This window comes from Protopterus annectens, chromosome 11.part0 (assembly GCF_019279795.1).
Source record: "Protopterus annectens isolate FY-2018-M chromosome 11.part0, PAN1.0, whole genome shotgun sequence".
Classification (NCBI taxonomy): domain Eukaryota; kingdom Metazoa; phylum Chordata; order Ceratodontiformes; family Protopteridae; genus Protopterus; species Protopterus annectens.
In genome coordinates this window covers 1449226986-1449247895 of record NC_056745.1, presented here as the reverse complement: position 1 = coordinate 1449247895, position 20910 = coordinate 1449226986, and the positions used below count along the sequence as shown (strand labels likewise).

Sequence of the window (20910 nt, the reverse complement as noted above, 5' to 3'; positions counted from 1 at the left end):
TAAACAAGCAGGGAGGTACAACGTCATGCCCCCTATACAGGCAGGAAAGTGATGGCTTCATAGTAAGTTCTTCAGCATTCCTTAACCATCTGTATCTTATATTCAGTCATCATAAAACGTAGTGGCAGACAAGCTGAGCAGAACCAAGACAGACCCTCATAAATGGAAATTGAAAGAGAGTGTCTTCCAGGAACTGATCCAGTTGTTAGGAACACCTCAGATAGATCTGTTTGCCTCTTTTAAAAACAGAGATCTAAACAAGTTTTGTTCCAGGTCTGCATGCAAGCAACCCTGGAAAATAAATGCATTTTCACTTCTTTGAAAGGGAATGTGCCTTTATGCATTCCCACCCTTTCCTCTGATATCTAGAGTAATTCTGAAAGTTCAAAAGAATACACTAAAAATCATTGTGGTAACTGGCTTTTGGTTCAAGCAACATTGAAGGTTTATCATAATTGATCACTGCTGCAGTAGCCTAAGCTATATGGGTTATAGCCTGTTAAGGATATAACAGCTGCACAGATTCCAAAGTTTTCAGGACACCTTCTATGCATCCAAACCATTAGACCACTAAGCTTTTTTCCCCATATCCCTCTGGTGTAGCACATACAGCCACTATGGACTGGGAAGTTAACCACATCCTCTGCAGATGTTGGGGTCCCATCAGTCTGCAAAGGAGAGATGCTTTTGTTGCTCTTGAGAGATGAGATAGGCAAGGTGCCCCTACTCGGACCAAATGCTGTGCCCACCCCTAGGTAAGCTGCTGCCATTATTAAAACTTCTTTCCCCCAATTTTCCTGTCAAATAGAAACAGAAAACTAAGCATTTATCTTCTCCAGCACCAGTCCTGCTGAACAGTAGTAGTTTATTAGGTCTGGCTTGGGGTATCGTTTGGGCTGTTGCCCCTTCTTACAAAGTTGTTTCTGGAAAATAAAAAAATAGGTTCCTCTGCTCCTGAAGAGATTTAAGATTCTGAAGATGGACATGAAGATGAAGAAACAGATACAGGGTTTTCTACTCAGTTTTCTAATTTAGACTCAGAGGAGAGCATAGTATCTGAATCTCCTTGTGAGGGATTCTCTTTCTCTGAGTCTAGTTCCAGAATATTCTAGCATTTTCAGTATGAAAGCATTAAGGTTTTTAATTCCCTCAAAATATACTATGAGCTGTTACAGAAAGAATGTCAAGAACCTGCATCCATTCCTCCAGTTTTGTAAGCTTTGGAGAATGTGTGTGTTACAGCCTGTGGATTTCCTGATAGCCTGCTACTCTTAAGAAAGCAGATAGAAAGCACAAAGTGCCCTATTCTTTCCTCAGTCTTTCAAGTTTTTATGCATTTACCTTATCCATCAGTTATATCTTAGATAATCCAGCTGCTGCCAAGACTTTGGTTAATTCCAATCCTTCCCTTTCAGACAAGGATGGTAAAACAGTTCCCAGGTATGCAAGAAAAAAGTGTATGCTTCTGCAATTTGACTTTTAAAATTACAAATTGTCAGGCTTATATGTTAAGATTTATTCTAATTGTGAAAGCATCAGGAATGATTTATCTGCAGTTCCCTGATGTGAGGAACAAATCTGTTTTGTGTGGTTTAGTTTTTTTTTTCTGTTTCACAGGTCTCTACTCATTGTGCAAAGTGTATTTATATACTTACTGCATCAAGAGCTGTGGCCACTGATACTGTATTGAGGAGGTTTGCCTGTCTGCATTCTCAAAACCTTACAGAAGATGATAAAATGAGAATTTTAATTCTCCACTGGGTATAAATTTAGTTTTTTGACCCTCTGCTGCAGAATTTCTCAAAAAATGTTTTTCAGATACACTTGTAATAGGTGACTCCATAGTCAGACACACTGACGTCCCGCTCACCAGACTGAACAAGGAAAAGGTTACAGTAAGCTGCCTGTCGGGCGCTAGAATCCGCCACATAACACAGGCACTCAGGTCACTCCAAAGCAAGTAAAAATATGACTCAGTCATCGTCCATGCCAGTGTGAATGACCTGAGACGTACCTCTCTGGACTACATGAAAAGAGACATAGAGGAGCTCTATGATTATGTAGCCCAGGCTGGTATGACCCTGACCCTGAGCAGCATCTTACCCTCACCAAGAATGATGCCACAGTACAAAGACAAAATGATCAGTTTTAACAATTGGCTTAATTACTGGTGTCATTCTAAGGGGATCCAATGTCTGTCTGCTTGGGATGACATGCTTGACAAGCCACGCTGCTTCGCAAGGGATGGCTTGCACCTGTCACCCCTGGGCTTCCGGATATTGGCCAAGGCTCTTGCCACCCCCATAGTGCCTTTTTTAGGCAAGGCTCAAAAGACAAACCCACCTCCCTAGAAAACACAAGTGAAAAAAACCTAAGGGTAATGCTGCTCAATGCCAGAAGTCTAAACCTCAAGATGCACGCTCTCGAAGCCCTCCTCAGTATGGAGAACATCGATGTCTGTGCAGTGACTGAAACCTGGTTCAAGGCACCTGAGAGCACCCCAGCACTACCAGGTTTTACCTCATATCATGCTTTCTGGCCCCTAAACTTGGACCGAACCACAAAAGGAGGGGGAGTATCCATATTCATCAAAGATACCCACACCTCCAGGTTAGTGGCAATGCACGAAGCATCAGAGACCATCCAGGTGCAACTAACCATAGGCAAAACTGCCCTACAGTTTGTAGCATGCTACAGACCACCCTCTCAAACTCAGGAACCCCACTCAGCCTTCCTGAAGACACTGGAGAGTATGAATGTCTCTCCAAATACCATCATATTGGGAGACTTCAACTACCCAAACATAGACTGGGAACATCACTCAAGCCCCAACACCCTAGCCCAAAGGTTCCTAGAATTCATAAACTCAAATGCGATGGAACAACTAGTCACCACTCCCACAAGAGGAGATAATATACTAGACCTGATCATCACAAACATGGGGACAAAATGCTCCACACCGGAAGTATACCCCTCATTGGTGAGATCAGACCATAAATTAATCTCACTGGAAATCCACATCCCACCCCCACCCCCTGCACAAAAGACCACAGTGAAGAACTTCTCAAAAGCCGACTTTACACTTCGTAAAACTGAAGTGGTATCCTTCAAGGCCCCTGGGCCAATGGAAACCGCAACCCACACCGCTGAATCCTTTATAAATGCCTTCTACGGGCACCTTCAAGAATGCATGGATCATGCAATCCCTAATAAAACCAAGACCCATTCCCCCAAAGGCAGGCACCCTGTCTGGTGGACCCCAGCCATTAACAAACTTTACAACAGGAGGAGGAAGCTACTACATGACAGAGCAAAATCCCTAAAAGGGAAGGCATCTCTGATCAGTACTAGCAAAAAACTATGATCACTCATAAAATCATCCAAGGCCAACTTTGAGAGAAAAATCACAAAAGACAATCACAAGGCCTTCTTTAGCTATGTTAGAAACCTGGGTGGAAACTCCCAGATATGCTCAGAGTTAGTCCAAAATGACACAAAATACACTGAACCCACAGACATTGCCAACATTCTGGCAGACAGGTTCAGTGCAAATTTCTCCGTCCCTTCCCCCCCAAAAGGAGAAATATCTATCCCAGCAGAGTGTATCCTCCCTAACATCTCAGATGCCCAGGTGAGAGCCGCCCTCGCCAAAGCTAAAAACACAGCATCAGTGGGACCGGACGGTGTCCCGGGCTGCGTGTTACATGAACTCCAAGAGGAACTAAACCCACACATAAGGCTGCTGTTTAATCTTAGCCTTATTACAGGACACGTACCCAAACAGTGGCGTACAGCAACAGTGGTCCCACTCCACAAAGGCGGTGCTTCTACGGACCCTGGAAATTACCGCCCCATAAGCTTGACGAGCCTGGTCTGCAAAGCCATGGAAAGGATCATTATGGAACTCATAAACAAAGACATTGGGGACCTACAGACATTGGATCCTACCCAATTTGGCTTTGTCAAGGGCAGATCCTGCCTTTTGAACTTGGTCGACTTTTTTGAAACAGTCACTAAGGCCATTGATGAGGGGAAGGCAGTTCACACAGCCTACCTTGACCTCGCAAAAGCCTTCGACACAATACCCCACTCTGGCATCATAGACAAACTCACCAGCTTAAATGTAAACCCATATGTCACAAGATGGGTTATAAACTGGCTCAAGGACAGAACCCACAATGTCAGAATTGCTGGAGCTATGTCAGACTCTAAGCCAGTCACAAGCGGTGTCCCACAGGGCTCAGTCCTGGGACCCCTCTTGTTCGGCATTTATTTTTCTGAGGTGCAAGCAAACATAGGAGGATTGTGGCTGACAAAGTTTGCAGTTGACTGCAGCATTTGGAAAGACCCCAAAAGTTCCTCACCAAGAGGATAAAGGGTCTCAAACATATGTCATATGCTGCCCGGCTGAAGAAACTCCATCTCTATTCAGTCGCATACCGCCTACTCAGAGGTGATCTATGCCTGACGTACAAGGCCATGTCCAATCCGGAATTAATGGACATGCTCCACCTCAGAAAATCCAAATCCATCAGAGCCACGAGAGCAAGAGATTTGAACCTCAACACAGAAATAAATAGGATGTGCTGGAGGGACAGATTCATAACCCAGAGGCTCCCTACACTCTGAAACAGAATCCCAGTCCATGTTAGGCAGAGACCCTCACTAACTCTCTTCAAGAGAAATCTTGATGAGTGGATGGGAGATCGTAGGTTTACCCCATGGGTCATCTCTGTGTCACTGCTAGACAGAGGCACAGTAAACTAAACCCTAAATGGGCATAGTATCCTCATCCCAAGGGGTGGCGAAAGCCACACACACTCTGGCTAGGCTTATAAATGCCCTAGGGCAGATAGCCTAGTACGAACCTATGAACCTATGAACCTATGTAATGAAGGAGGTAAGCTAAAGTAGGGAATTTCTCCGATTTCTAAAGTAGGGAATTACTCCGATTTTTCCAAGAGAGTTTCTTCTCCCTCATTTAACTTTGGAAAGAAACAAAATAAGCTGTTTCAGTCCAATGCTGGTAAACACACATTGAAAAAACAATGGTAGGAAGGTTCCAAAAAGAAAGTAGGACCCCCCCCCAAAACCAAAAGACAAAGGACAATCAAATTATAAGGGACCTTGTCCACCCTCCTGCCCTGGCAAGCTATTGTCCACTCCAGAATGTCTGAATATGCATTTTTCTCTTTGGCAACAGGTAGTTTCAGACAAATGGATCCTGCGATTCATTCATCAGTGTTACAGATGGCAGTGGGAAGAAATTCCATCCTTCCAGGGAGTTATGCTTCATCCACCACACCAAACTCCTCTGTTTCTATTGTCCTACAACATGTTTTCTTGGGGGCGGGTGGTAGTAGAAACTGTTCCATTTTCTCAATTGGGAAAAGGGTTTTATTTGAGGACGTTTTTAGTGCCGAAGGAAAAAAATGCATGGAGATCAGTTCTGGAACTTTCTTTCGTAAACTAATATGTGATAGTGTCCAAGTTCAAAACACGAGCACTTCATAACCTATTACCCCATATATTATCAAATGGAAAAGGTTTTCTAGTTGGTGCCAACAACATAGCCAGCACCCATTCTGAGCTAGTGATTCTCTGGTCTTGCAATATTTGTGTGAGTCGCTATCCTATAGCCTGTCTTATTGCTCTATTCAGGTTCATTTGTCAACCATTTCTGCATAAAAAAGTAAAAAACGGAGGTTACAAATCACGCCAGTCGAGGTTGTGGAAAAATCCTTTTACTCAGTTTGTTTAGCGCTTTCATGCAATAAATGCTTGCACTTCTTCAGACAAACTTACAATAAAACATTAAACCTTTTATATAAAAGCTTAAAACCAAGCCCCCAAGTTAATCACTCAAGCCATCATTCAATTAATTCAAATTAAACCAATTACTTTGAGGTAAAATACTTGAGGCTCAGCTAAACATTCAAAGTGCTGTTGCTTTGCATTCTTTGTTTTAACCAACCATCTACAAAATTCATGGTGTTGGTTAATATTTCTTTATTTTAATTAACAAACTGCAAAGATCATATATACCAAAATCGAAAATTTCATTTTCTAAAAAACATATATATGTATGTACACACGAAAAAACACACAAATATGCCTAAATATTTCGTGAAAAACTTTCTTAACATGTTTTTACATCAAATTATATTGTATAGTTTATAAATTAATTGATAATATAAAAGTTTCTATTTAAACTTAATAAATTCATATCATGTATTATTAAAAAATGCTAATTAATGTTAATGAAATAAATATACTCATGTTGTATACATGAAAAATGAAAAATGTGCAATAATAAACACGAATGCATATACTTATTAAACAAAGTTTTTTTGTATATATGTTTATCTATCCAAAGTTTTAATATTGAGTAAACATTTAATGGAACACATATCATTAATACCCGGAAAGGTGTAGGCATTGGTTTTTAGTTGCCAAAGAAGTTCATGTTCTTGCAACTTTAAATACCAAGCCCCACCTCTAGGATTTTTATGAACCTTTTCCACTAGGTTAAACAAAAAACTGTGTGTGCTATTTTCCATAATATGCTTTGCTAAGGCATTTGATGGATTATTTTTAGATATAGCATATAAATGTTCATAAATACAGGTCTTAAATAACCGTTCCGTCTTCCCAAAATAATAAGCCGGGCAATCTTTGCACTTGACAAGATAAACTACTCCCTGGCTTTCACAATTATATTTTTCATTAATATAATATTTGATACCTCTAATAATGAAAGTTGAACCTGTCTGGATGTACTTACAGTACTTACATCTACCGCACTTGAACATGCCTTTACAAGTACTAAAAGTTTTAAAGGGAAGCTCTTATAAGTTTTTTGTAGAAAGTGCCTTCTTGTATACTACTAGAGGTTTAAAACCTAGTAAGGAGTGTAATTTTTTGTCTTGTATAATACATTCCCAATTATTTTGCAAGACACTCTTGATGTACTTGGCATGGGAATTAAATTGAGTCAGAAAACTGATGTTATAGTTAGTTGTAATACTATTGTTATTTTCAGTAGTTTTATTAGCTGTTTGAATACTCTGACTTGAAAGTTCAAGATTACCATTCACTCCTTTGAAAATCGGGCTAAGTAGCCCAGCTTTCCTTTTGTTGTTAACTTCCCAAAAGACTGCACTAACAAGTCTATTTGGGTATCCTCTTTTGGAAAACATATCACAAAGTTGCCAACACTCTTCTTCAAATGCTTCATCCATAGAACACATTCGAGAAGCTCTGACAAATTGTCCTTTAACCACCCCTTTTTTTTTTGATGATAGGGGTGGCAACTAGTGAAATGTAAAAAAGAATTACTGTATGTAGGCTTTCTGTAAATCTTAGTGGAAAAGGTATCTTTCATTAATTTTTTTGTGATATTAATGTCCAAAAAATTAATTGATGTCTCACTAATCTCATAAGTGAAATCCAAAAAAGAGGAAAAGGAATTCATCTCGTTGATTAACTGTGTGGCTTCATCTTGTGTCCCATTAACTATCATTAAAATATCGTCTTGATAGCGTGTATACCACACTATGATTTTATTAAAAAGTGCGTGTGGAAAAAGTAAAGTCCGCTCCCAATAGGCCATTACTGTGTTGGCGAAGCTTCCGCCACACGGGGAACCCATCGCTACTCCTGACTGTTGTAAAAATATGTCCTTTTTAAACATAAAATAGTTGTTCTCTAATATTATTTCTAGTATACTGATTATTAAGTCCACATCATTTCCTGGACAATTTTTTAACAACAAAAAGTCACGTACCCATTCTAACCCTATTAAGTGCGGAATGACTGTGTATAAATTTTTAATATCAGCTGTTAAAAATACATAGTCAACATTAAAGGAGATCTCATTAAGACTATTTTAAAACATGCCAAGAATCTTTACATATCTGGCTTTCTGTCATGAGAAACTCCTTTAACTTGTTGTCGACCCATTTAGCACAAGGGTAAGTGATGGAATTACGCCCATCTATTATGGGCCTAAATGGAGGTTCTTGGATATTTTTATGTAATTTCGGAATGCCAAACAGCACTGGAGTAAGGGGTGCTGACATAGAAAAATAGTGGTATAAATCAAGCGAAATGCTCCCTTCAATAAATAAATCACTCAAAAAATCTCGGATTCTTTGATAAGCTTAGTTAAACTCATTAAGTGATACTTTTTTATATTCTTCAGAGGAAAGCAAAGCATACATTTTCTCCACATAATCTTTCTCATGCATCAAAACAGCTCCCCCGCCTTTATCAGGCTTCATTACCCGTATCTCATGTACTTTCATATAAGTTATCAAATCAATTTCCTTTTGCGACATCAATTTATTTGCTCTAGTTTCTTTGTGCAAACCCCTTAAATGAATTTCAGTAATTTTTTCAAAAATCATTAAGTTATTATCTAAAGGAGGGTTGAATACACTTGAAACATACTCCTTTGTAAATTGGTTAACTTCTTTTTCACCAAAAAACATTCTTAAATTCAGTTTGCGAACAAATAGTTTTAAGTCGCAGAGTACCTTGGCAATGTTAAACTTAGGAGGCAAAACAAAAGTAAAACCCTTAGCTAAAAACTCAATAAATTCAGAACATATTTCTAAATCTGTGTCAAAATGTTCAAGGATTTTCTATTTTCATTTTGTATTACCTCTTGCATTTGTTGGAGCCAAATCTGTTGTGGCCTTTCCGGTTCCAATTCGTTTTCTTCCGAGAACCAAACTGGCCCTGCTGAAAACCCTGTTGTTGATTTTGTTTATTATTTTGTTGGTTATTTTGGTTGGCCAACTTCTTCTTGTTGTTGTTATTAATACGCTCGCTACGCCGAAGGTCTTGAGAGACTTCGTTGTTACATGATAGTGAACTACTATCTATGTTCAAAAAGGTATCCAAATCACCTTCCGCCAGGGCTTGTGTATCTGTGTCAGGGAACCCATTGCGCACATACGCTGTAGAAGAAGTACCGTGCGCACTTTTGTTGACCGGTGGGTCAGGGTAGGTGTTGCCTTTCTCATAGGCTAACCTATCCCTGTGTATATTTCTCTTTTTTGTTTCGCTTATTTTACTGATCAAGACATTAATGCTTGAAAAAATCCTCACATAATCATACTCGTAACGGGAAAAGCTTGAGTCCCGTATTTATGAACATTTATATGCTATATCTAAAAATAATCCATCAAATGCCTTAGCAAAGCATATTATGGAAAATAGCACACACAGTTTTTTGTTTAACCTAGTGGAAAAGGTTCATAAAAATCCTAGAGGTGGGGCTTGGTATTTAAAGTTGCAAGAACATGAACTCCTTTGGCAACTAAAAACCAATGTCTACACCTTTCCGGGTATTAATGATATGTGTTCCATTAAATGTTTACTCAATATTAAAGCTTTGGATAGATAAACATATATACAAAAAAACTTTGTTTAATAAGTATATGCATTCGTGTTTATTATTGCACATTTTTCATTGTTCATGTATACAACATGAGTATATTTATTTCATTAACATTAATTAGCATTTTTTAATAATACATGATATGAATTTATTAAGTTTAAATAGAAACTTTTATATTATCAATTAATTTATAAACTATACAATATAATTTGATGTAAAAACATGTTAAGAAAGTTTTTCACGAAATATTTAGGCATATTTGTGTGTTTTTTCATGTGTACATACATATGCATGTTTTTTAGAAAATGAAATTTTCGATTTTGGTATATATGATCTTTGCAGTTGGTTAGTTAAAATAAAGAAATATTAACCAACACCATGAATTTTGTAGTTGGTTGGTTAAAACAAAGAATGCAAAGCAACAGCACTTTGAATGTTTAGCTGAGCCTCAAGTATTTTACCTCAAAGTAATTGGTTTAATTTGAATTAATTGAATGATGGCTTGAGTGATTAACTTGGGGGCTTGGTTTTAAGCTTTTATATAAAAGGTTTAATGTTTTATTGTAAGTTTGTCTGAAGAAGTGCAAGCATTTATTGCATGAAAGCGCTAAACAAACTAAGTAAAAGGATTTTTCCACAACCTCGACTGGCGTGATTTGTAACCTCCGTTTTTTTCTTTTTTATACGTTTATCAGTTTTTTGCTTTTTGGTTTCAACCATTTCTGCATGACTGCCTACGGATAACCATCTTTTAGTGTATTCTCATTTCAAAAATTTGAAAGTGGTACTAAATAAGAAACCTCCAAGACAATTTGTGGCCCCTCTATGGGATCTTAATTTTGTGTTGCTCCATTTGAATCAGCTTATCTGACTGATTTGAGGTTCTTAACACGGAGGACAGATTTACTGATTGTTCTGACCTCTGCAAGAATGGTACTTGAGTTGGAACCTCTTATGGTGGGTGAACCTTATCTCCTTTTACACAAAACCAAGGTTTCCTTGAGAGCTAATCCTATTTTTATGCTTAAAGTGGTATGCAAATTTACTTTAAGCCAAAGTATCCCTCTCCCTGTGTTCTTCCCTTAACCCAGAAATGAGTGAGAAAGGATAATCCATACCTCGGATGTCCATAGACATCTCAGGTACTAATCTTAACAGAACAAAATCTTTCCGAATGTCCAGTCAGTTCATTGTTTTGAAGATAAGAAGAAGGGGCAACCTGTGTCAAAGCAGGCCACAGAACTACTCCAGGCAGGGTCAAGGCTAAATCTACCATGCATTCCTCTATAGATTCTGGAAAGGATTGGGTCCTAGAAGTACTTTGGAAACAGTAATTTGGCCCTCTGTATATAATTTTACAAAGCACCACGTGCTTGATTTATTTTCCATGTCTACGACAGACTTTGGGAGGACCATTCTTTATGGGCTCTTGGTTCTTTTCCCTTCCACCTCCCAGATGTGCTAAGCTGTGCTAATCTGTCTATATACTTAGGCTATTGCAGCAGCCTCCCTGATGTGCTAAGCTGTGCTAATCTATCTATATGCTTAGGCTATTGCAGCAGTGATCAATATGATGAACATAGTAAAGCTGTGTGAGAAACATACCATAACAGTAGATATTTGACTAGTTACTGCTGCGTTAGCCACTCCCTCCTTCCACCCACCCCCACATATTTTGGTGTGTCTTTTGATACCAGGGTGTGGACATTTATATTTTGTTACTTCTAGCTGTATCCTGTCAGGACTCAGCTATCTGTCAGTTGGCATGAAAGCTCTGAATGACTTGGTGCCCTAACCTATTTTTGAGTCAGCTCACCTCAAACTTCCTAATGGTTTGGGCTTGTGGAAGGTGTCCTGAAAGCTTTGGAAGCTAGCCATTTGCTATATCCTTAACTAAATATAACGTATATTGCTTAAGCAACTGCAGCAGTAATTATTTGAACATCTACTGTTATGGTTGTTTTATTTATGCAACTATACATTCTCCCTTCTTATGGTCATGGAGCTAGCCAAAAACTATTACCACAAGCTTACTCACAGACTGGATTTACTCACATAAGACAGGGGGAGTTTGATACACCCCAACTTCAATCAACTTAAACTTACTGCCTGAAAAATTCATTGTTAATAATTGTAGGTACTTCATGAGAATGTGCAGCAGGTGCTAAAGTAGGCAAGAATGCCTGCTATAAGAAAATCCTACCTTGGGAAGTGGAAGCAATATTTTAGTTGGTACCTAACCAATAACCAGGAGCCCATCAGGGACTGTGTACCCCTGGTGCTCAAATATTTATGTGAGTTGCTTTTCTCTTGCCTCACTTATGCCACTTAAAGCCATTAAGCATGTCTGCCCATGGATCCTCTTCTCTGTTGTGAAACAGTTTCTGAAAGGAGTCTTACACCTCAGATATCCTCGTAAGCAGGATGCTCCTCCCTGGGATCTTAACTATGTGCTGGACTATGTTACCTTCTGAACCTGTTCTTCAAGCTGATATAAGGATCTTAACTTGCATAATTGTGCTCATCTTTGCTCTGCCATCTGCAAGATAAGCATCTGAGTTGCATGCTGTCATGGTGGGTGAGCCATTAGCATCACACTTTTCTAGCCAGAACCTAAAAACATCAAGAACAGATCCTGCATACTCTGAACATGCATAGGCAGCTCAGGTACTATTTTGACAGAAGTAAGCCATTTAGAAAAGTGGATTAGCTGTTTATTTCTTATCAAGAGACAACAAATGCACACCCTGTGTCTAACAGACTGTTTCTATGTGTTTTTCCTCAGCTATTGTTTTTTTTTTTTTTTTTTGTTATCCCGACCATGCCAGTTCCATTCAAGGCAGTATCAATGCATGTTCTATAAGAGCCCTGTCTTCTTCAATGGCACACTGGAAATGGGTAGACTCTGGAAGTATTCTAGAGTCAGCTATGTATTTCTGTGGACATATTTTTACACAGCATTGCAAAGTAAATTCCTTTTCTAGTTCAAGATTGAACTTTTCTTTCCCTAGTTTGGATAGGCTTTGGTATTCAACCCATATAGCCTAAGGGCTACTCCAGCAGTAGATATGAAGAACATACAGTTGTGTGTAAGTTGCACTTATCCATGAATGTAAATTTTCTTCACTGCTGCAATATCTGTGCTCACCCTCCACGCCCCTACTTATGTATATAGTTATAGCTGGGTTATAAAGTAGGGTTACATGTACTTCTACTTTATATATCATTATGATTTTTGTTCATTTGGTTGGGTTATGATTTCTGGGCTATTCTGACTTTGTACGGGCAAGAAAGTTCTGAAGAAAGTTCAGTTTAACTTCTCTTCTTAAGATTATCCAATCAACAGTTAGAGTGAAGAAGTAAGGTGAAACCAGAACTTTTTGAAGATGTCCAGTTGTTGTTTCCTTGGCGGAAAACAACCCATATAGCCTAAGGGCTACTGCAGCAGTGAAGAATTCAAACATCTACTGTTACGGATAAGTGCAACTTACAGAAATGTACATTCCAGCTGTGACAAGTGTTTGGACAGAAACATGCCAAAAGGGGCATTGTAGTCGATGATCAGTCTGATGAGTTCCAAGTATTGAGGAACAATTACACCCCTATATATGGGAGGAACAGTTACATACCTATATATGGGAGGAACAATTACATCCCTATATATGGGAGGAACAGTTACACCCCTATATATGGGAGGAACAGTTACACCCCTATATATGGGAGGAACAATTACATCCCCATATATGGGAGGAACAATTACATCCCTATATATGGGAGGAACAGTTACACCCTTATATATGGGAGGAACAGTTACATCCCTATATATGGGAGGAACAATTACATCCCTATATATGGGAGGAACAATTACACCCCTATATATGGGAGGAACAAATACATCCTTATATATGGGAGGAACAATTATACCCCTATATATGGGAGGAACAATTACATCCCTATATATGGCAGGAACAATTACACCCCTATATATGGGAGGAACAATTACATCACTATATATGGGAGGAATAATTACATCCCTATATATGGGAGGAACAATTACATCCCTATATATGGGAGGAACAATTTCATCCCTATATATGGGAGGAGCAATTACACCCCTATATATGGGAGGAACAGTTACATCCCTATATGTGGTAGGAACAATTATATCCCTATATATGGGAGGAACAATTACATCCCTATATATGGGAGGAACAATTACATCCCCATATATGGGAGGAACAATTACACCCCTATATATGGGAGGAACAATTACACCCCTATATATGGGAGGAACAATTACATCCCTATATATGGGAGGAACAAATGGGAGGAACAATTACATCCCTATATATGGGAGGAACAATTACATCCCTATATATGGGAGAAACAGTTACATCCCTATATATGGGAGGAACAATTACATCCCTATATATGGGAGGAACAATTACACCCCTATATATGGGAGGAACAATTACATCCCTATATATGGGAGGAACAATTACATCCCTATATATGGGAGGAACAATTACATCCCTATGTATGGGAGGAACAATTACATGCCTATATATGGATACCTTACCCTTTGATATAAACTATGGGATTAAAAAGGGCTTCCTTGCAATCATGGATATGTGGTGATCAATAGACAGTTTGTTGTCGACATAGGTTTCCCAGTCTCTAACTATGGGGTCAGTTTTCAAAGGGAGTAGGAGTGTTGTCAGTGTGGATGCTACAAACGGGGTTGTGCTTTCCAAAGGATATGATTATACATTTCTTGGCATTTTGTTTAAATCCATAGTTTTAGCACCAACAATTCATTTGGAACAGACCATCGTTTTAGATCATGGTATCCTCTGGGGAGTTTATGATGACACCAAGTTTGCAGACTTGGCCATCTACAATCTCCTAACATTAGTTTTGACCTCTGAGAAATAAATGCCAAAGAGGAGTGGCCCAAGGATGCAAACCTGTGGTACTCCACAAGTGACAGGTCTTTTGCAGGAGGTAGAGTTACCCACCCTTACTTTCTGTGTTCTATTTGTGAGAGTTTGCTGTCTAGTTATGCTAAGTGTGGGGTGCTGTCAAACTCCTTTCACAGTCTAGATAGGTAGTGTGCAGTGATATACCTTAGTCCATTGCCATAGTAAGTTTTTTAAAGAAGTCAACCAGGTTAACTAGACAAGACCTGTCCTTAATGAATCCAAAATTGATTAGGTGGAGAGTCAGTAGGTCTCCTGTATCCCAATTCATTACATCCATAATGAACCTTTCCATAACCTTACATATAAGGCTGATGAGGATTATGGGTCTGTAATTACCTAGGTCTGTTGTAGCTAACTTTTGTACAAACAATGGTTATTGCTATCCTCTGATACATGTCCTGTGTTGAATAGCCTCTGTGGGGGAGGGAGGTGTGACAAGTAATGATTAAGGCTAGCTAGTAGGTAGCCTGGTATGTTATCTGGCTCTATATATGTAGTGTTCTTTGTCTTACATAGTACCTTTAGACCTTATTCTTCAGAGATTTCCAAATAAGTGGATAGATCTGAGCATTTGATTTGAGAATATTGGAGCAGATAGGGCAGTGAAGTTGGAGCTAATTTTATCTGCTAAAAGACTGGCAATGTCCTCTGGATCCAAGTTTGTGGTATCATTCAGTATTAGCTCTGTTCAGTACTGGAGATGAGTAATTGAAAAAGTAATGAAGCATGTCACAATAGAACCTTTGCTACTGGTGTCACTTTAGATTTAAATAAGAGTAGTCAGTTGTTAAAATTAGATAAATTCAATTTCATGTTTTTGATATAGCTATTAAAAGCAATTATTTTTTACTTTCAGTTTGCATTTACAACAGATGATGGGACATCAATAACACTGGCATGGATTGGAGATGGAACAGGGGTATGTATGCATCTGTGTTTTTTTTACAATTGAACACAGCTCAGTAGGTGAAGGATACTATAGAGGCTTATACAGATTAGCACTTTCTTTCACTTTATTTAAAAACGTGAACTTCTTCAGAAACAAAGACATGTGCCCTCCCCAGCACATGTCTTATAAACTTTTTAAACAGGATGTGATGTCATGAAGTTCTCAATAATTTTTATATATATACAAAAATAAAAATCATATAATATAATGTATAAATGTATACAAAAAGCATCTTATTTTTAGATAAATTATTATATTCATCATTCCCGATGGGTTGAACCAATGTATCAGACAATATCTTATATAAACTTCAAACCATTTGCCTAAAATCTAAACATCATACTATCTTAACCTACATATAATCTTAGGTTATAAATACTCAGTGTAAATTAAATGACATTACAATACTAAAATATTCTCTATTATGAAATTGTGAACGTTTATCTGTAAGTAAACTGTCATTAAATGCATATACCTGATTGTGAAAAAATTATTCCAAATAAATGTACAAAAATGACAATGTCCCTTAAATTGATTTCTATATTAATGTACATCTATACATATCAAACAATTTTATTTGTATGTCAAAAAGCATTTAATATTAATTACCTCATTGAGGCCCGGATATTGATCTGCCCCTAACAATAGTTGCCAAAGTGCCTCCTTTTGTTCTAATTTGTTGTTAACATCCCCCATGAATGGCATTTTTTCTATGTGGTCTAAAACAAAAAATTCGAACTTTTTGAATTCACTACAAATCAAAGAGTGCCTTGCAAGAGCATTATTTTTGTCTTTGTTCTTTATGGCCAGAGTGTGTTCGTAAATTCTCCGCTTCAAAAATCTAACAGTTTTACCCACATAATAACATTCACAGGAGACACAGGAAGCCAAATAAACCACACATTCACTGTGGCAGTTAAAATATTTCCTTGCCCAAAAAGTTCTTTTTAAATGTTTCATAGTGACAAAAGAACTATTACTTAAAAATCTGCATTGTCTACAATTAGTGCAAGCGAAGGTGCCCTTTTTGATTAGATCTCTAGTCTTTACCACTGAAGATGAATCAGTTTTTTCTAAAACTTTCTTAATGTTGTTAACTGTTTTATAAGTAAATTGTAGTCTCATTCCTACACAATTGACTAGTTCTTTGTTACCTAAAATTATCCTCCAGTTTCTTTCTATTATGTTTCTGATTTCTTTTAGTTCATTTACTATGGGAAGTGGGAATGCTATATAAAACATGTTTTGATTTCCTTCAATTCTACTTGTATTCCTATTTTCTTGCTGGATTATTCTCGGTACTTCCACAAATATATCTGTGGCTAGTAAAATAGGTTTTGCTACACCTTCCCTTAGTTTGTTTACTTCCTTTTCTAGCTTTTTGATCCAATTTAAGTTATAACCCCTCACCGTGAACATTTGTCTCAGATGTAATAACTCTTCTTGAAATACTGAATCCTCTGTAGTTAACCTACTAAGCCTGATCATTTGTCCCTTCACTACGCTCTTTTTCATGTGTTGAGGGTGTAGGCTGTCCTTGCGAAGGTATTGGTTGGTAAAGCAAGATTTCCTATAGATCTTGCTTGTAATGTTACCATTTGTATCACTTATACTAAGGTCCAAATCTAGAAAATGTATATCTCTTCCAAATTCTCCTATTTTGAAAAATAAGAAGGTTGTAGTTGTATTTAAATCACTTAACATATCCCTAAATTCCCATTGTTCACCTTTCCACAAGAAGAACAAATCATCAATGTACCTATAGTACATCAAAACCTTTCCGAAACTGGGATGAAGTTTCAGGAATTTCTGTTCCCATCCGGACATCACTATATTTGCAAATGCCGGGGCCACTCTGGCCCCCATCGCTACTTCAGATATCTGTTTGTAAAGTGCATTATTAAATTTGAAAAAATTATTTTCAAGTACTGTTTCCATAAGGGTACACATTGTATTTATCCTTTGACCACTCATGTCTGTATTATTTGCAAGATATTCTCTCATGTACTCTATGCCTTCTACCTGATCTATAGAGGTGTAAAGACTTCTGACGTCTAATGTAGCAAAATTCACTTCTTTTTCTAATGTTTTAATCCTTCCCAAGATTTCCAAAAGCTGCCAGGAGTCTCTGAGATAGTGTTCAGCCTTTTGTGCCACAGGGTTCAATAAACTATCAAGCCAAATGAAAATATTTTCCGTTTTTGAATTTTTGGCTGATACAATAGGCCTAAAAGATAAATCCTCAAGACCATACTGAATTTTTGGTATACCAAAAAAGTTTGCCATGGTGGGATGCTCCACCAAAAGAAAGTCGTAATCCACCTTTTCTATTTCTCCCTGGCAAAACATATCAAACAAAAGAACATCTATTCTTCTGAAACTGATTTTTACAAATTCTGCTGTGACTTTGCAGTAATTTGTAGTGTCTTTTAACATATCCAGTATTCTTTTGTTGTAGTCTGTTATGTTCATGACAATAATTTTACCCCCTTTGTCTGCTTTCATTATTCTAACTTCGGGGTTTTTTGATAACTCCTTCAACACTTTACTCTCTGTGTCGGTTAGATTATTATATTCACTGCTTGTTGTAATATTCCTAAATTCTTTTTCACATGAATTTAGGAAAACTTGCAGTGTGTTGATAAGGGGGGGGTTAAATGTACTAGGCTTCGTTGGTAATTTGTTAGTAGAAGTATTGTGATCAGTGATATCTTTAAGAATGTATTTTAAATTTAATTTTCGTAAATACAATCTAAAATCTACCAATAATCTACTTGTTTCAACCCTATTAGAAGTAATGAAAGTGAAACCTTTGTTAAGTACACTATATGCATCTGCTGTCAACAGTAAATCACTTAAATTTATCACATTAACTGTGTAATCAGTCTCACTAATGAAGGGTGTTACCATCTTCTTTTGTTTTTGCCCTTCATTTTCCCTTTCTGTTGTGTGGTGTTGTACCACCTTGGAGTCCTCTTTCCTTGTACCCTTTGTTGTTGAAAAGGGACCTTAGATTGACCAGGTTGCTGACTTGCTACCTCAGCATAACTCGTGGTTGCAGTCCCCGAATTAATATCCCCATTGGTGTCTTTGGATGTAACCGTTGACGCTGGTGTACTTTCTTTGGAATTTTTAGACATCGAATTATAAACATTGTCAATAGTTAATACACCTACATCTTTTCCGGTTCCTTGTGGTGGTCTGTTTGGATTCTCCAACACATCAGAAACACTATTTAAAGGGACCCGACTTACTTTAGGTGCATCTACAATAGATATATATGCTTCATTTAACCTATAGGTCTTGATGTCCCTCATCAGTTTGTGTTGTTTTCTTTGGACTATGATAGACCTATGTTTGTTAGCCTTAGTCTCAATACTATTATATAATGTGAACAGTTCCTGAAAACAAATATTGTTTTTGATGGAATCATCCAACTCCTTGATTCCCGTTTTAACTTTGTTAATGTCAGTCTCATAATGTTTTACCAATATGTCCATCATGGCCAAACCTGCGTCGTTATAAACCTTAATGATCATTCTTGACAACACGTCACCAGGTTCCACACAATTTGGAAACTTGGCGGTCCACAAACCCTGCGGCACAATGCCACGTTGGATGCACTCTGTTAAGTACTGAATCTCTAGTTCGAGTGTAATGTACTTGAAAACCAACTTTTCCAAATCAAAAATTAGTTTTTTGCAAGTTTTTAAATCAGTAGCAGTATCATGATACTCACTAGAGGTCCGGTTCGTCGTATCGCCGTTTATATCCTTAAACGGATTCTGCATTTCTTTGCAAATGTAGCCCCATACGTTATTACTCAGTGAATTACTTGTGTCTCCATCATACCCTGTTTGGTTTGTGTGCGCCGCTACGTTTTCAACTGGTGCCTTTTTGTGACACAAGACGCTCCTACATGGGTCACTTGTCTTAACCCCTTCATTGGCGTCTCGCTTGTTGTTCTTTTGTAGGCAGTCGTACACTATCTTCATGATAGTGTGTACTAGTGCAGAATCCACATCCGAAGTGCCGACCCGCTCTTCAGCTCGATCTGCTCCCGGTGTGGAGTGTATGGTTAAATCCAATAAAATGTCCGAGGAGGACGCCTCAGTAGCCATTCTTTTACTAAGCACTGTGTAACCAAGGAAAAAACAAAAAATCTAAACATCATACTATCTTAACCTACATATAATCTTAGGTTATAAATACTCAGTGTAAATTAAATAACATTACAATACTAAAATATTCTCTATTATGAAATTGTGAACGTTTATCTGTAAGTAAACTGTCATTAAATGCATATACCTGATTGTGAAAAAATTATTCCAAATAAATGTACAAAAATGACAATGTCCCTTAAATTGATTTCTATATTAATGTACATCTATACATATCAAACAATTTTATTTGTATGTCAAAAAGCATTTAATATTAATTACCTCATTGAGGCCTGGATATTGATCTGCCCCTAACAATAGTGCCAAAGTGCCTCCTTTTGTTCTAATTTGTTGTTAACATCCCCCATGAATGGCATTTTTTCTATACCGCATATGTATGATGTTTAGATTTTAGGCAAATGGTTTGAAGTTTATATAAGATATTGTCTGATACATTGGTTCAACCCATCGGGAATGATGAATATAATAATTTATCTAAAAATAAGATGCTTTTTGTATACATTTATACATTATATTATATGATTTTTATTTTTGTATATATATAAAAATTATTGAGAACTTCATGACATCACATCCTGTTTAAAAAGTTTATAAGACATGTGCTGGGGAGGGCACATGTCTTTGTTTCTGAAGAAGTTCACGTTTTTAAATAAAGTGAAAGAAAGCGCTAATCTGTATAAGCCTCTATAGTATCCTTCACCTACTGAGCTGTGTTCAATTTTTAATTTTCAGTTTGCGGCTAGTCCGTTTGTTTTGTTTTTTCCTGTGTTTTTTTTACAGACGTTATTTTACTGTTATAATTAGAAGGTAAGTATGTGCTTTGTTACATAACCTTAAGCAAACAAGTGTTATTAATAAATTATCAAAACTTTGTTTATTCTCATTTCTGAAGCTAGTAAACATGTGCCAGTCTCAGTGTCTTTACACAAAATATGCACACTAGAACAGCCATATTGGTAAGGCAAATGTTGAAGTTTTTGATATACATTTGGGATACTTGTCAAATCATGGTCCTTCCTCATATAACTGTTGTAAGCTATTGCCTGATACGGTTGCTATGAAGGGCTTGGAGAGTGACCTTTCAAAATGACAGTGTGTGATAAGCAGATTCTAAACTAACAATTACAATGTATTAATTTTGTTTGGAAGTTTTTGTTGTTGTTGTTTGTTTATGTAGCACTATTTAACACTGTTTAACATGACTGCCTATCTTGAAGTAAGCAAATGCAGCAGTTTCTGAATGAAAAACAATACTTTTATATTTAATGTTTCATCGTAATTTAATGCACCTGAGTAATTAATAGGAACTAATTCCACAAGATGTATTTTTAAAACTGTTCCATTTGATTGCTTTCAGAATGAATTCATTAATGCTGAGTGTCAAAATGTATT

At 37.4% G+C, this 20910-nt stretch overlaps 1 protein-coding gene across 1 annotated transcript in view; it reads left to right on the top strand.

Moving 5' to 3' along the window:
* LOC122815897 (sortilin-like) overlaps positions 1-20910 on the top strand; it is a 1006054-nt gene that overhangs the window by 148802 nt on the left and 836342 nt on the right. The window contains exon 2 of the mRNA XM_044088743.1: positions 15245-15307. Within this exon, the coding sequence (XP_043944678.1) occupies positions 15245-15307 (63 nt within the window). The remainder of the gene's footprint in view (positions 1-15244; positions 15308-20910) is intronic.